Source organism: Salmo trutta, chromosome 17, assembly GCF_901001165.1.
Source record: "Salmo trutta chromosome 17, fSalTru1.1, whole genome shotgun sequence".
NCBI classification, from domain to species: Eukaryota; Metazoa; Chordata; class Actinopteri; order Salmoniformes; family Salmonidae; genus Salmo; species Salmo trutta.
Window position 1 is genome coordinate 7,530,344 of NC_042973.1, and position 16,207 is coordinate 7,546,550.

Consider the following 16,207-nt stretch of genomic DNA (forward strand, 5'->3'; position numbering starts at 1 on the left):
CTGTAATAAGTGCTATCGTGCAGAAAAAGAGAATAAAATGCTAGCTAAATGAGCTAGCAAGACAGATATGACCGTTAACAGCGTATCTAAGTGAAGAAGGCATGCAAAACGCGATCGCCCCACCAAGCCAGATAGTAGAGGGGCACAACAACGCCAGTACACAGATGCATAGCTCATACAATTATATTTTGTTCCAGGCAATGACAATACATGTTGAAAAAATAAATACCTGCGTTAAATATATTGCATGCTAGTGCATAGCTAGCATGGATTTTTTGTTAAACCGGTGACCAGTAGATGTCCTCGTATACCCATATTTAGATCAAATGCACTTGATTTTTCAACAATACTGTGAATGACAAGCCCACTAAATCTAGTTTAATAATCTTTATACTCAGCAGGTAGAGAGAGGCCTATGTACTTCAAATCAGTGCTTAATTTGAGCCGGATCATGCCAGAACAGAATCCGGCACCTTTCCGTTCTGGACTGTTTTGTTCCGGAACCTATTTGGCCGGATCCTGTACCTCTCGTGCCATGAAAAATCATTTTCACTTTTTGCTATGTAACAATTATAATAAAAGCGATCAAAGTTCATTCGAGTTGCCTCTTCGTCAATTATCCTGCCCCCTCATCTTTCCAGAGTTGCACTTCATCAATTTGTTTCCTTATAGAATCATAGCTGCGTGAATGGTTCTGGAGGAATTTTCTAAAGTTATGTAATTACTGCTGTCTGTTCAGAAATAAATTCAATCATTCAGAATAGCCTAATACGTAATGAGAAGCACTATAATTTAACCACTGAGGACCAATAGCTTCTTTTAAAAAAATAGCCTACAGTCGGGAACGCGAGGCAAATCTGTCAGTGAAAAAACAGCAGGCAGATACAAAACAGGCCTTTTGCAATATTTCAAATACAATCGAGTGAAAACAGCGGCTGGAAAGCAATGACTCCTGCTGAAAAGATAAGACTATGCTGTAGACTACCAAAATATTTGATCAACTTCCAAATATTGTTTTACAAAAGAGAAAGAGAGAGATAGGCTTTTGAAACGAGCGCATCGACAATCTCCAGCGAGTGAACTGCGCATCATTGGGCGAGTCAGTGAAACTGGAAAGCATTTTTAGGACTATAATTTCCTCCTCATATCGTAGCCTATAATATGTTTCTCCACAAACCTAGGCCTACAGGCTATTGATGGATTCAAGACAAGGTCGTTTTTATTGATCTCAGATACTAAGTTTGTCAGCGTCAAAGTAGCCTGCCATTTCGATCATTTGTGCGGTATTAAAAAAGATAATGCCAATGTCTCCAGTCATGTAAAATGATGTAGAATTGCATGAAATGCGGTTTTAAAAGGCCAACATTTTCCCGGACCCCAGGCTACTAAAAATGTTCCCCATGTGTGCACCTTCTATAAGTGTCTCTACTCTACTGCTCTACCCCACTACGCAAATGTGATGATATGCGTTCAATGCTTGATTATAAAGGTGATCTTTTTTTCTCGTGAGTTCTGGTACCGCAGAACCCCCCCTCGAGCGCTCACTTTTTGTTCTGGCACATCCCGATTTACAAATTACCGCTTCAGATCACTTGTCTTCATGAAGCGTTTCATGTGAGCCTGGTTGCGTCCCCCATCTTATTAAAGTGCAAGAAGGCATTTGATATCACAAGGTATGCTGTATTTCCATTTCTCCTGGATTGCCATTTCTCATTTAGTTTGCCCCGCCTCACCCCTGAAATGCAAATCAGTCGTCAAATCAGTTTACAGAGAAAATGCATAGATGTATGAATGAATAATAATAATAATAATAATAATAATGTATGTGTCTAACAGATCCGTAAGTGTTCTCCAAAATGTCCCAGATATGTTAATATACAAATCATATGCAATGTAGACAGAGTACAGAGAAAAGCAGACCCGATATAATTTGGGATGCTTTTAAAGTGTACATTAGGGGATAATATACTCATACTCGGCAAAAATGTAATCTGAGTTAGAAATTGAAAATAAATAAATCAATATCTTACAAAAAGCCCATAAAAATCTTTACACGTTAAAGAAGAAAACAACATTTTTGAATTTAAGCAGGAATACAACCTTTTACTTTTGATGAAAGCCAACAATTACAGGTTAAACTAAAATAAAGCATACTACTTAATGGCAAATAAACCTGGTAAACATCTCGCCGCCCTCACAAAACGAATACACACCAAACCAGTTATAATTTTACTAGATAAAGATATAAATGCGTTAATTAGAAACAACATGATTAATGACAATTTTAAAAGCTTCTATAAAAATCTATATAAAGCAGAATTAAACAACAGTTGTACGGATCCTATAGCCTTCTTACACTCAATAACCCTGAAGCAATTATCAACAGACAAAAAATAATCACTCAAATCCGATCACCCAAAAATAAACATTAGACACAGTTAATAAAACATTCCCCTGGAGAAAAGCACCAGGAATGGACGGCTTTCCCAAAGAATTCTATTTAACATTTTGGATTAAAGTACTTACACAAATGACAACACACTAAATTTAAATGTAGTGCTTCCTCGTTCCATGTATCAAACAGTTATTTCAGTTATTTTAAAAGCAGGAAAATCTGGAGAGTCCCCTGCTGCTTACAGACCCATAAGTTTAATAAATTGTAACAATAAAATTAAAAATAGACAATTACAAACAAATACAAGAACATGTTTCAGTTTAATAAAATATACTAAAAAACAAGATAGAGATTCATCAATAATAGCAGTTGATGCTGAAAATACTTTCCACCGTCTTGAATGGCATTTTCTATTCAGAACTTTTGAATCTTTCAACTTTCCAGCTGAAATAATACATTTAATGAAAATTGTATACAAATGTTCTAAAGCAAAAATATACAAAAATAATAAATTATCTGGCTGAAACTACTTTAGAAAGGGGCACAAAACAGGGATGTACTCTCTCCCCCCTCCTGTTTGCACTGGCAATTGAACCACTTGCAGATTGAATTAGACAGGATCTAAACATAACAAGTACCGGTAAACAGGAATATAAACTAATCTTATTTGCAGATGTTCTCCTGATATACCTGACCAATATTGAAAACTCAATGCCGCCCTTGCAAAAAATATTTTCAGAATACTCTAAAATCTCAGGATATAAAATTAAAGTGAAAAAAATAATAATAATAATGGGAATAGGAAAAATAAAATAATAACTCATGATCTACAGCAATACTTTAAGTGGACCACAAAAAATATCAAATACTTAGGATGCTTAACATGTGACAACAAACAACAAATACAGGGGCGCAAGGTTGGTTTTAGAAGTGGGGGGGGACATAATTATTCAATTTTTCAGTCGGATAAATACTCCAAACAGCCTACCCAACCACTCGGAGGCGTCTGCATGGTCCTAAAGCACACCGTAGCCCTGTTTATATCACATTCCAATGATACAACTGGGGGGGGGACAAAAATGCAATTTCAGAAAGTGGGGGGGACATGTCCCCGTCTCCCATCCCCGTCCCCAGTGAAAGTTTTGCCCCTGAACAAATATATAAAGATAACTTTATCCCATTACTCAAAGATATATTATATAAACATATCTAATAAGCCAGCAGCCAGCAGCATACCACCCTGCATCCCACTGCTGGCTTGCTTCTGAAGCTAAGCAGGGTTGGTCCTGGTCAGTCCCTGGATGGGAGACCAGATGCTGCTGGAAGTGGTGTTGGGCCAGTAGGAGGCACTCTTTCCCCTGGTCTAAAAAATATCCCAGGGCAGTGATTGGGGACACTGCACAATGGCAGTCATGTCTTAAGTGTTAAAAAGTGGTATTACAATGTAAATTTACTTATAATCCATCTGTCTGCATAATTCAAGACATGGCATATGAGGGTGCAGTGATATACCCGAATGGTTGGATGTTACTTTTCTCGTCAATCATCTTGAAAAAAAGTATTCAAAAACTGGAAATCAACCAATCCGCCATAGTTAATAACACAATGGAAAGGAAAAATGCTTTGTTATCTAAATGTTGAAAGTGCGTTGGCAACAGAGACATACATAATTGTGCAGTTTGAGGCCATGTGGTGGAGAATAATGCTGGCGCTGGAAATGGGGTTGTGAGCAGGTGGGTCTGGGCAGGTGAGATGTCGTTGATTTTTATTTATCTATTTAACTAGGCAAGTCAGTTAAGAACAAATTCTTGTTTATAATGACGGCGTACCAAAAGGCAAACGACCTCCTGCGGGGACAAAAAATAAAGAAATTAATCAAATATAAATATAGGACAAGACACACATCACGACAAGAGAGACCTAAGACAACAACATAGCAAGGAAGCAACACATGACAACACAGCATGGTAGCAACACAACATAACAACATGGTAGCAACGCAACATAACAACATGGTAGCAACGCAACATGGTAGCAGCACAAAACATGGTACAAACATTATTGGGCAAGGACAACAGCCCAAAGGACAAGAAGGTAGAGACAACAATACTTCACGCAAAGCAAGCACAACTGTCAGTATGCGTGTCCATGATTGAGTCTTTGAAGAGATGGAGGTTAAACTGTCCAGTTTGAGTGTTTGTTGCAGCTCGTTCCAGTCGCTAGCTGCAGCGAACTGAAAAGAGGAGCGACCCAGAGATGTGTGCTTTGGGGACCGTTAACAGAATGTGACTGACAGAACGGGTGTTGTATGTGGAGGATGAGGGCTGCAGTAGATATCTCGAATAGGGAGGGAGTGAGAACTAAGTGGGTCTTGCGATGGGTATACAGAGATGACCAGTTTACAGAGGAGTATGATGGAGATAGGGGTGTGAGCAGGTGGGCCTGGACAGGTGTGATGCCGTTGATGTTTGTGGGTGTCTGTATGCTGTCGTTTGTATGTTTTGTAAATATACATCTTACAAAAATATGAAATCAATTTGATCTATGTGTATACGATGACACCTAGTGGTCGCAAGGTTGATTTGTCCCTAACCATAACTTATCTCCAGTTTCTGTTCAGTTTGTTGTGATCTGGCAGTGGTATTTATGTACATTTTTTGGGTATCTGTACTTTACTATTTATATTTGACAACTTAATTTACTACAATGTATGGGATACTTTTGAATCCCATACATTTCCCCTGATAGACCACCAAAAGTACATTTTGAATGCTCAGGCAGGACAGCAATCAAATCAAATTGTATTGGTCACGTGACCCTCCTGAGCGCTCTGGAGCAGGTTGTCATCACAGATCTTTCTGTACTTCGCTCTGTTAAACTTTCCCTTGATGCTGACTCGTCTCCCAGTCCCTGAAAAAATAAAATCCCACAGCATGATGCTGCCACAACCCCTCGTCACCATATGACTGGTGCCAGGTCTCCTCCAGACGTGACGCTTAGCATTCAGGCCAAAGAGTTAAAGCTTGTTTTCATCGACCAGAGAATCTTGTTCCTCATGGTCAGAGTCCTTTAGGGACCTCTTGGCAAACTCCAAGCAGCCTGTTGTGCCTTTTACTGGGGAGTGGCTTCCGTCTGGCCACTCAACCATAAAGGCCTGATTGGTGGAGTGGGGCAGAGATGGTTGTCCTTCTGGAATATTCTCCCATCTCCACAGAGGAACTCTGGAGCTCTGTCATTAATAATGATGGAGGCCACTGTGTTCTTGGGGACCTTCAATGCTGTAGACATTTTTTGGTACCCATCCACAGATCTGTACTTTGACACAATCCTGTCTCGGAGCTTTACGGACAATTCCTTCGACCTCATGGCCTGGTTTTTTCTCTGACATGCACTGTCAACGGTGGGACCTTATATAGACAGGTGTGTGCCTTTCCAAATCATCTCCAATCAATTGAATTTACCACAGGTGGACTCCAGTCAAGTTGTAGAAACATCTCAAGGATGATCAATGGAAACAGGATACACCTGAGCTCAATTCCGAGTCTCATAGCAAAGGGTCTGAATACTTATGTAAATATTGTATTTCTGTTGTTCATTTTTAATACTTTTGCAAAAATGTCTAAAAACCTGTTTTCTCATTGTCGTTATGGGATATTGTATGTAGATTGATGAGGAACATTTTTTATTTAATCAATTTTATAAAAAGGCTGTAACGTAAGAAAATATGGAAAAAGTATTACCGAAGAATACTTTCCGAATGCGCTGTATGTCTGTGTATACAAATCACAGAAGTTGGTGGCATCTTAATTGGAGAGGACGGGCTCGTAGTAATGGCTGGAGCGGAAAAGGTGTAATGGTGTCAAACACATGGTTTCTATGTGTTTGATGCCATTGCATTTGCCTCATTCCAGCCATTATTATGAGCCGTTAGGTATATATATATATATATATATATATATATATATATATATATATATATAGTTTATTAAACTGGAGTATGCATATAACCCAAGGGTGGGCATTTCCAGTCCTCAAGGACCTGATTGTTGTCACAGTTTTGCCCCAGCTAACACACCTGACTCCAATAATCACCTAATCATGATCTTCATTTTAAAATGCAATTTGATTTATCAGCTGTGTTTGCTAGGGATGGAGAAAATGTTTGACACCAATCAGGCCCTCAAGGAGTTGCCCCCCACCCCTGAATAAAAACCCATCTGAGTGCCACAATAAGTATGGCTACCTTTTCAGGTCACTGTGAAGAAAGCCTTCTTATAGCAACTCTATAATCTCGCGATGATAAAACAATAAAGGGGGTGTCGGCGAAGGTTGTCACTAGTTACCACAGCCATAAAATCAAAATGGTTTATATCGTAAAAATTCATGAAAACTAAAGCTTTTTTTTGTCCTAATGTAAGGTTAGGCATAAGGTTGGCAGTGTGGCTATAGTTAGAGTTAAGGGATTATGGTTAGATTAAAATCAGATTTTAAGAAGAGGTATTGTAGAAATGGGCGTTTTTTTTTTTGACTTTGTGTTTGTGGTAACTAGTGACGACTGTCGGCGACTGCTGCTTTTTGCCGCTAGTCGCCACCGATACTTCAGTGGTCGCCACAGACAAAACAGCGTGCGGGCACGCCAAATACTTTCAGCTGTGAAGTTGAGCGTGTTTATGAGACAACCGGGAGTTTGGAGTGCAGGAACAGTTGTAGCCTAATCGGGTTTTGTCTTTTTGAATCATAAAAGCAAAGGGCACAACATTTAAGGTGCATCGCGTTGCCAGCTAGTTCTGAAAATTGACAACCACTCTCCAGTGAGTGACCTAGCGCTTGTGGAAATGGCAGCTCCCCGGCCGATAAAAGGTATTCTGAAGAACAAGAACAGCGGGACGGGTATCAAAGTGGGCCCAGCCGAAGAAGTGCCAGTAGAGACTCCAGAACAAGTGGATCCTAGACTTCTGGAAGATGACCAACAGTGAGTAGACAAGTCAGTTAGCTTGCTAGCTTAGTTTCTTGTTGACACCGACAGTTTAGGTAACGTTAGCTTAGCTTGCTCTGCGTTGGTTGCTGCCCTGGCTGAAAACTTTATGGACTTGCTAGCTAACGTAAACTCGTCAGCAATGTGCCAGGTTGTACATAACGCTAACTAGTTAGCTAACGTTAGCGAGTCAGTTGTCATGCTTGCTTTCCAATTCACTCATATTGTTCTCACTAGGACTGTTAACTTACCAGTTCATGTTGGCTAGCCAATTTGCTAGCTAGTTTGCCCCGAGAAGGTAACATTGGCTAGCTACGTTACCTAGCTAACGTTTGCAACGTTTCAAATGTCTACTTGTCGATATCAGTTGATAAGGTGGCTAGTTAATATTTTATCCGGTTTCACACCTGTAATCAAACGTAAATTTCATCAGCCAACTCCCTGATGTTAGCTGTTTTAAAGGTGGGTGATGAATGGGTTGACTGGCTAGCTAGCCAAATTATAGCCTAGCCACAGACATTTTTACCAGCGCAAACAAACCAATTGGAAGTGTTTTTTTTTCTTTCTACAGATATGTTTAAACCCAGAGACTATTTTAGTAATTAGTTAAGATTTTAAGAAATGTTATGTTGGCATCAGGTATGTTAGCCAGCAGGTTACCCATTCCTACTCTCATCACACACACATGATGTACAGCAGTAACTGAAGGATTCAGACCTGTAAATTATAGACTCATTCACCATTGTGTGGTGGGCACAGACTGTCCTATACAGTTTAGTTTCTAAGACCGTGGGTAAATGTGGAAGCAGGATGGTAGCTTACTGTACACTACACCCTTAGTGCCTAGAGTGCCATCAGTGAGAGTATCTGCTGTTAAGGCACTGACTTCCACATCCCAAGCTATCACGTTATATTTACACCATGGCCCCCTGGGGTTGTCAGAACTGTGGTGAGTTTATGCCTGAAGTCAGGCATTGATCTAATTCACGTTGCACATTAAACTGTCAGTGAGCTAGTCCTTTTGAGCTGTTCAGTTGCTCAAATGATACCACTAGGAAATACACCGTGGCTAATTGCAACATGAGTGTTGTTTTCTCAATTCCAGCTTGTCTTTTTAACGAAGAGCTGGTGGTCCATGTGAAGATGCACAGGTGGATAGAGATGGAGGTTGTTCGAGTTTCAATAATTCATGCTCGTGATTTATATAGTCCATTTATGGTGTTAGGTGGCTAGCCTTCATACAACCTACTATGAGACTCATAACTTCCCGTCCATGTGAAACTGCCGTCCTTGTATGGCCTATTTATCAGTGAATTCCATTCCCAGCCAGTTCTGTGTTGATACCAAAATAGTCTCTCTGTAGGAAATGGGTAAAAAGGTTTCCTGAACGATTCTCTTTCTTCAAATGTAGTGGGATGAGACCAGCACGACTGGCTGCGCTGTAGCCTCCTCCTTCAGTTCAAGCTATGTCTGTAGCAAACAAACAAGAACACGCGCAGACAGCTGCATGCACTCACCCCTTCAGCACCAGAACTCATAGCGTGTTGTTTATATCCCATCTCTCTAACAGTCCTCACAAACCAAAACCACACACATGGCTTATTTTTTCATCACTACTCTTAAGCTCTTTCCCAAATTTTAGCTTAAGCCCTCTGTCTGTATTAGGGTACAACTTTCAGTCAAAATCAGATTTAAATTTGATGGATGAGCAGTAGGGCCGGGACGATACCATTGTCGCAACGTTTTTTTCCATGGCAAAAATTCAACCACAAAGCAGACAACTCTTTGGTCCTTTAAAAACCTGCTGTTTGTAAAATATTGTGTGCCATAGCTTGGAAAATAAATGTCACTCTGGATGACAACCGGTTGAGAGAATACCAAGACAGCTTTTCACTTTGAAGAATCTCAAATCTCAAATATATTTATTTAGCACTTTTTTGCTTACTACATGATTCCATGCTATTGTTATGGCGAAACTAATCACACATTAAGTACTTTATCCTTCAACACCAATTCTATTTGGCTATATCATCTCAAGGTTAGCTTACTGCATTCAGTTTGCTGTGCTGGAGGAACAATGAATCAACTAAAGCTATCGGAATTGTATCTATGTTAGGCTCATTGCCACAGCAGTGGAATATTCCCATGCTTTTCTAGATTTATTTTTTAATTTTATTTCACCTTATTTAACCAGGCATGCCAGTTTAGAACAAGTTCTCATTTACACCTGTGACCTGTCCAAGATAAAGCAAAGCAGTGCGACACAAACAACAGAGTTATACATGGAATAAACGAACATGCAGTCAATAATACAATAGAAAATGTCTATATACAGTGTGTGCAAATGACATAGGATAAGGGAGGTAAGGCAATAAATAGGCCATAGTGGCAAAATAATTAAAATATAGCAATTAAACACTGGAGTGATAAATGTGCAGAAGATGAGTGTGCAAGGAGAGATACTGGGGTGCAAAGGAGCAAAATAAATAACAGTATGAGGGATGAGGTAGTTGGATGGGCTATTTACAGATGGGCTATGTACAGGTGCAGTGATCTGTGAGCTGCTCTGACAGCTGGTGCTTAAAGCTAGTGATGGAGATATACGTCTCCAGCTTCAGTGATTTTTGCAGTTCGTTCCCGTCATTGGCAGCAGAGAACTGGAAGGAAAGGCGGCCAAAGGAAGTGTTGGCTTTGGGGATAACCAGTGCAATATACCTGCTGGAGTGCGTGCTACGGGTGGGTGTGGCTATGGTGACCAGTGAGCTGAGATAAGGTGGGGCTTTACCTAGCAAAGACTTATAGGTGACCTGGAGCCAGTGTGTTTGGTGAAAGATATGTAGTGAGGGCCAGCCAACGAGATCGTACATGTCGCTGTGGTGGGTAGTATATGGGGCTTTGGTGATAAAATGGATGGCACTGGATCCAATTTGCTGAATAGAGTGTTGGTGGCTATTTTGTAAATTACAACGCCGAAGTCAAGGATCGGTAGGATAGTCAGTTTTACGAGGGTATGTTTGGTAGCATGAGTGAAGGATGCTTTGTTGCGAAATAGGAAGCCGATTCTAGATTTAATTTTGGATTGGAGATGCTTAATGTGAGTCTGGAAGGAGAGTTTAGTCTAACCAGACACCTAGATATTTGTAGTTGTCCACATATTCTAAGTCCGAGCCGTCCATAGTAGTGATGCTAGTCGGGCAGGCAGGTGTGGGCAGCGATCGGTTGAAAAGCATGCATTTAGTTTTACTTGCGTTTTAAGAGCAGTTGGAGGCCACGGAAGCAGAGTTGTATGACATTGAAGCTTGTCTGGAGGTTAGTTAAGTGTCCCAAGACGGGCCAGAAGTATACAGAATGGTGGCGTCTGCGTAGAGGTGGATCAGAGAATCACCAGCAGCAAGAGCGACATCAATGATCTATACAGAGAAAATAGTCGACCCGAGAATTGAACCCTGTGGCACCCCCAGAGACGGCCAGTTTCTCATTCTTTAAGTAATGTATTGTTTGGGAAAACGTGTTCCTATCTGTTGCTAGGTTTTCCTCCAGTTGGTGGATGATTTTCATGCAGATATAATAAAACCTGCATAAAAACAAAAAGCAAATTTTTCCACCTGAGATGCGTTTCCATCAAATTGACTTGTTGCAACTAAAACAATGTGCTTTAATAAACTGCATGCTTTACTGAGTTGAAATGGGAGGACCACGCAACATATCATGGAAGTTTACTGCTTGTTATATGAATATTTGCGGTTTCCACTGCCTTTTCTCGCATGATTCATTTGACCAACACACAAAGATCCTACCTTGCCTAGAATATATGGAAAATGTACCGATTTTAAATGAGCTTTTTCCATCAGGCCTGTCGTAACATTTTGTTTAAAATCCGACATCTACTTTATTCGTGTGAAACGGTTGGATAGAACCCTGGTAAGAGTGGAAAGGGTAAGGGATACATGTCCAAGTGAATGCATTCAACTGAAATATGTCTTCTGCATTTAACCCAACCCCTCTGAATCAGAGAGGTGAGGCGGGGGACGATGACGACTGCCTTAATCCACGTCATTGGAGCCCGGGGAGCAGTTGTTGTTGGGGGTTAACTGCATTGGTCAAGGGCATTTTTTTTTTTCAGCTTGCCGGCTTGGGGATTCGAACCAGCGACCTTTCTATTACTGGCCCAACGCTCTTAACCACTAGGCTGTGTTGCCATCTCTTGTGTTTCCCAAAGGGGACAGAAAAGACTGGAGCTTTCAATTCATTAAACAGCACCAAGGGGATATCCTGAGCCTGCTTTCCAAATATCCGTATTGCTGTCACAAAGCATTTGTTCACTCTGCACCTGTCCAGAGTCCAAACAACCACAACTTCCTGCCATAGAGTTCTAGAAAGTGTCATGGGGCATGACTATTGGTGCCCCGTAAACAATAGTCAAGCATCTTCTCAATTTCAATGTAGGCCGTTTCATTGCACTCACTAATCAGTTAACATTGATGCATGGACCCCAAGCTCAGTCATTCATTATTCATTATAGTCAATGACTTTTAACTGAGTCACAGGCATGTTTCCATGAAACACTATCTCTCCTCCCACTGTCTTAGATGCCCAATCTGACCATTTCATGAGTGGGTTGAGGGACATTCATGACTTTTGATACAGTGGGGAGAAAATACCATAGGAACAACCTGTATAGTAGCCTACTTCCTGCTCCAGTGCTCCAGATCAAATGGGCACTGCAGTCCCTTGACATTGGGCTTCACTGGGTTCAAGCAAAAAAATTTTTTTTTTATTTTAAAACAGATTTATCTCAACATGAGTGGATTTCTAGGCTTTCCCCGCCTCTCCAAGTCCCTACTACTCCCTATATTGACTTTAGTGTGCTCTGATTTTACAAACAACACATTTTGACATTTTAGTCATTTAACAGACGCTCTTATCCAGAGCGACTTACAGTAGAGTGCATATGTTTTTGTACTGGTCCCCTGTGGGAATCGAACCCACAATCTTGGCGTTTTTTTTGAAAGCGCCAACTGAGCCACACGGGACCACGGCTGGAAAGACCAGAGAGCCCTTTAACACACTGCTTGTCTTAGAATATTCTATCTGATAGTGTAGTTCACCTCTCCACTTTATTTACTGAGGGTTTTTAGAGGGATGTACCCAGCTGTTGGCCTCTCCAAGAGATGCTCACTGCACACACACACACACACACACACACACACACACACACACACACACACACTGAATAGAAGTGTCAAATAGCGTCCGTTCTCAAATCAAATTTTATTGGTCACATCATATGCCGAATACAACAGGTAGACCTTACAGTGAAATGCTTACTTACGAGCCCCTAACCAACAATGCCGTTGAAAAATGATAATAAATAAGAATAACAGAAGTAGTAAGTCGCTCTGGATAAGAGCGTCTGCTAAATGACTTATGTTATGTATGTAAAGTAGTAATGGGGCTGTTTTTTTTTACCTGAAGAGGTGGTTGTCATTCCATTATGTATTTTTATTTTTTTAGAAACATTTTTTCCTGACTGGCTGCGTCAGGTCTTGAGTGGATTTGTACGGGTGCTGTGTACTGTAAATCAGGCCAGGCTGGCTGGCAGTGTCTGTGATGTGTTGTATAACCAACCCCCTCACACATACAGAAGGATAAAGACAGACGCAGAAATACACAGACTGACGTACAGACATTTTTAGAGCAGTGAAACTGGCTCCTCTTCTCTACTGGCTTGTCAACACTCCTCACATACATACAAATCTCCCTATCTGCCCTGGCCCAGATGCAGTCACACTGGTTTGGCTTCTGTTTTAAATGATTTAGAAATTGTCCATAAAGGTAGGGTTCAAAGTCTGGTGAATGTAGACGCATCAAACTAGGGATGGTGAAATTTAAAAAGTAACTGCAAACTTGTAATTTCCACGTATACAGTGAGCTCCAACCCTATTTGGGCAGTGACAGATTTCTGTTGTTGTTTTGACTCTGTTCTCCCAACACTTTGGATTTGAAATAATATCATGACTATGAGGTTAAAGTGCAGACTGTCAGCTTTAATTTGAAGGTATTTTCATCCATATTGGGTAAACCGGTTACAAATTACAGCAGTTTTTGTACATAGTCCATTTTAGGGGACTAAAAGTATTGTATAGTAGTCAAAAGTTTAGTATTTGGTCTTGTGACTACAAATTTTCTGGATGCAGTTGCAGTTTTGTTTTGGTTGTGTTTCAGATGATTTTGTGCCCAATAGAAATTCATTGTAAGTAGTGTATTTTGTCATTTTAGAGTCATTTTTATTGGAAATAAGAATATTATGTTTCATAACACTTCTACGTTCATGTGGGTGCTACCATGATTACGTATAATCCTGAATGAATAATGATGAATGAGAGAAATACACACGCACAAATATCATACCCCCAAGACATGCTAACCTCTCACCATTACAATAACAGGGGAGGTTAGCATTTTATATCATACCCCCAAGACATGCTAACCTCTCACCATTATTATGATTCATTCAGGATAATCCATAATTATGGTAGCATCAACATTCATGTTGAAGTGTTTAGAAACATTCTATTCTTAATTACAAAACATTCTTTACCATTTCTATTGGGCACAAAATCACCTGAAACACAACCAAAACAAACTGCAAATGCATCCCCAAAGTTTGTAGAGTCACAAGCTTGATGTAAATGTTGCCTGCTAGGAATATAGGACGAAATACTAAACTTTTGACTACTTTAAGACGCATATAAACTCAGCAAAAAAATAAACGTCCTCACTGTCAACTGCATTTATTTTCAGCAAACTTAACGTGTAAATATTTGTATGAAAATAAGATTCAACAACTGAGACACAAACTGAACAAGTTCCACAGACGTGTGACTAACAGAAATTGAATCATGTGTCCCTGAACAAAGGGGGGGGGGGGGGGGGGGGGGGGGGGGGGAGGGGGTCAAAATCAAAAGTAACAGTCAATATCTGGTGTGGCCACCAGCTTCATTAAGTACTGCAGTGCATTTCCTCCTCTTGGACTGCACCAGATTTGCCAGTTCTTGCTGTGAGATGTTACCCCACTCTTCCACCAAGGCACCTGCAAGTTCCCGGAAATGTCTGGGGGGAATGGCCCTAGCCCTCACCCTCCAATCCAACAGGTTCCAGACGTGTTCAATGGGATTGCGATCCGGGCTCTTCGCTGGCCATGGCAGAACACTGACATTCCTGTCTTGCAGGAAATCACACACAGAAGGAGCAGTATGGCTGGTGGCATTGTCATGCTGGAGGGTCATGTCAGGATGAGCCTGCAGGAAGGGTACCACATGAGGGAGGAGGATGTCTTCCCTGTAATGCATAGCATTGAGATTGCCTGCAATGACAACAAGCTCAGTCCGATGACGCTGTGACACACCGCCCCAGACCATGACGGACCCTCCACCTCCAAATCGATCCCGCTCCAGAGTACAGGCCTCGGTGTAACGCTCATTCCTTCAATGAACGCGAATCCGACCATCACCCCTGGTGAGACAAAACCACGACTCGTCAGTGAAGAGCACTTTTTGCCAGTCCTGTCTGGTCCAGCGACGGTGTGTTTGTGCCCATAGGCGACGTTGTTTACGGTGAGGTCTGGTGAGGACCTGCCTTACAACAGGCCCTTAGTCCAGCCTCTCTCAGCCTATTGCGGACAGTCTGAGCACTGATGGAGGGATTGTGCGTTACTGGTGTAACTCGGGCAGTTGTTGTTGCCATCCTGTACCTGTCCCGCAGGTGTGATGTTCGGATGCACCAATCCTGTGCCGGTGTTGTTACACGTGGTCTGCCACTGCGAGGACAATCAGCTGCCCGTCCTGTCTCCCTGTTGCGCTGTCTTAGGTGTCTCACAGTACGGACATTGCGATTTATTGCCCTGGCCACATCTGCAGTCCTCATGCCTCCTTGCAGCATGCCTAAGACACGTTACCGCAGATGAGCAGGGACCTTGGGCATCTTTCTTTTGTTGTTTTTCAGTCAGTAGAAGGCCCTCTTTAGCGTCCTAAGTTTTCGTAACTGTGACCTTAATTGCCTACCGTCTGTAAGCTGTTAGTGTCTTTACGACCATTCCACAGGTGCATGTTCATTAATTGTTTATGGTTCATTGAACAAGCATGGGAAACAGTGTTTAAACCCTTTACTGTGAAGATCTGTGAAAGTTATTTGCGATTGTACGAATTTTTACGAATTGTCTTTGAAAGGCAGGGTCCTGAAAACGGGACCTTTCTTTTTTTTATTTTTTTTTAGCTGAGTTGAAGTGCATTTGTCCCAATACCTTTGGTCCCCTACCATGGGGGGGGGGGAGACTATGTACAAAAAGTGCTGTAATTTCTAAACTGTTCCCCGGATATGGATGTTAATACCGTCAAGTTAAAGCTGACCGTCTGCCCTTTAACCTCGGTCATTATATAATTTCTGAAGTACAGAGCCAAAACAACAACAAATGTGTCACTGTCCCAATACTTTTGGAGCTCACTGTATGTCTGACAGTTTCATGTAATGATATAATTTTATGTTTTGTCTTCACTAGCTTACATTGGTTTCTTACATGTATCCCATGGGTTATATATGTTATGAAACAGTGGTTAAGCGCTGGCTTACCTCAGCAAGCCTGACTGAGCAGTATTGATATGTGCCTCATCCCATGATGTGCCATTTTAGTGTGAGACACAGCTGTACAGGGCACGTCTCCCATTGATTTAGCCCTGTGCCATCGACAGTCAAACTGCCTGCTGTGTGCCTGACTTATTGAGCACTCGTGTGTGTGTGTGTGTGTGTGTGTGTGTGTGTGTGTGAGAGCAGCTAGCGAT

The 16,207-nt window shown here is 41.3% G+C and overlaps 1 protein-coding gene across 1 annotated transcript in view; it reads left to right on the forward strand.

The window, feature by feature from the left end:
• The first annotated feature begins 6,951 nt into the window (after nucleotides 1-6,951).
• Nucleotides 6,952-16,207, forward strand: part of ppp1r2 (protein phosphatase 1, regulatory (inhibitor) subunit 2) — a 31,573-nt gene continuing 22,317 nt past the window's right edge. The window contains exon 1 of the mRNA XM_029695502.1: nucleotides 6,952-7,367. Within this exon, the coding sequence (XP_029551362.1) occupies nucleotides 7,231-7,367 (137 nt within the window). The 5' untranslated portion in view covers nucleotides 6,952-7,230. The remainder of the gene's footprint in view (nucleotides 7,368-16,207) is intronic.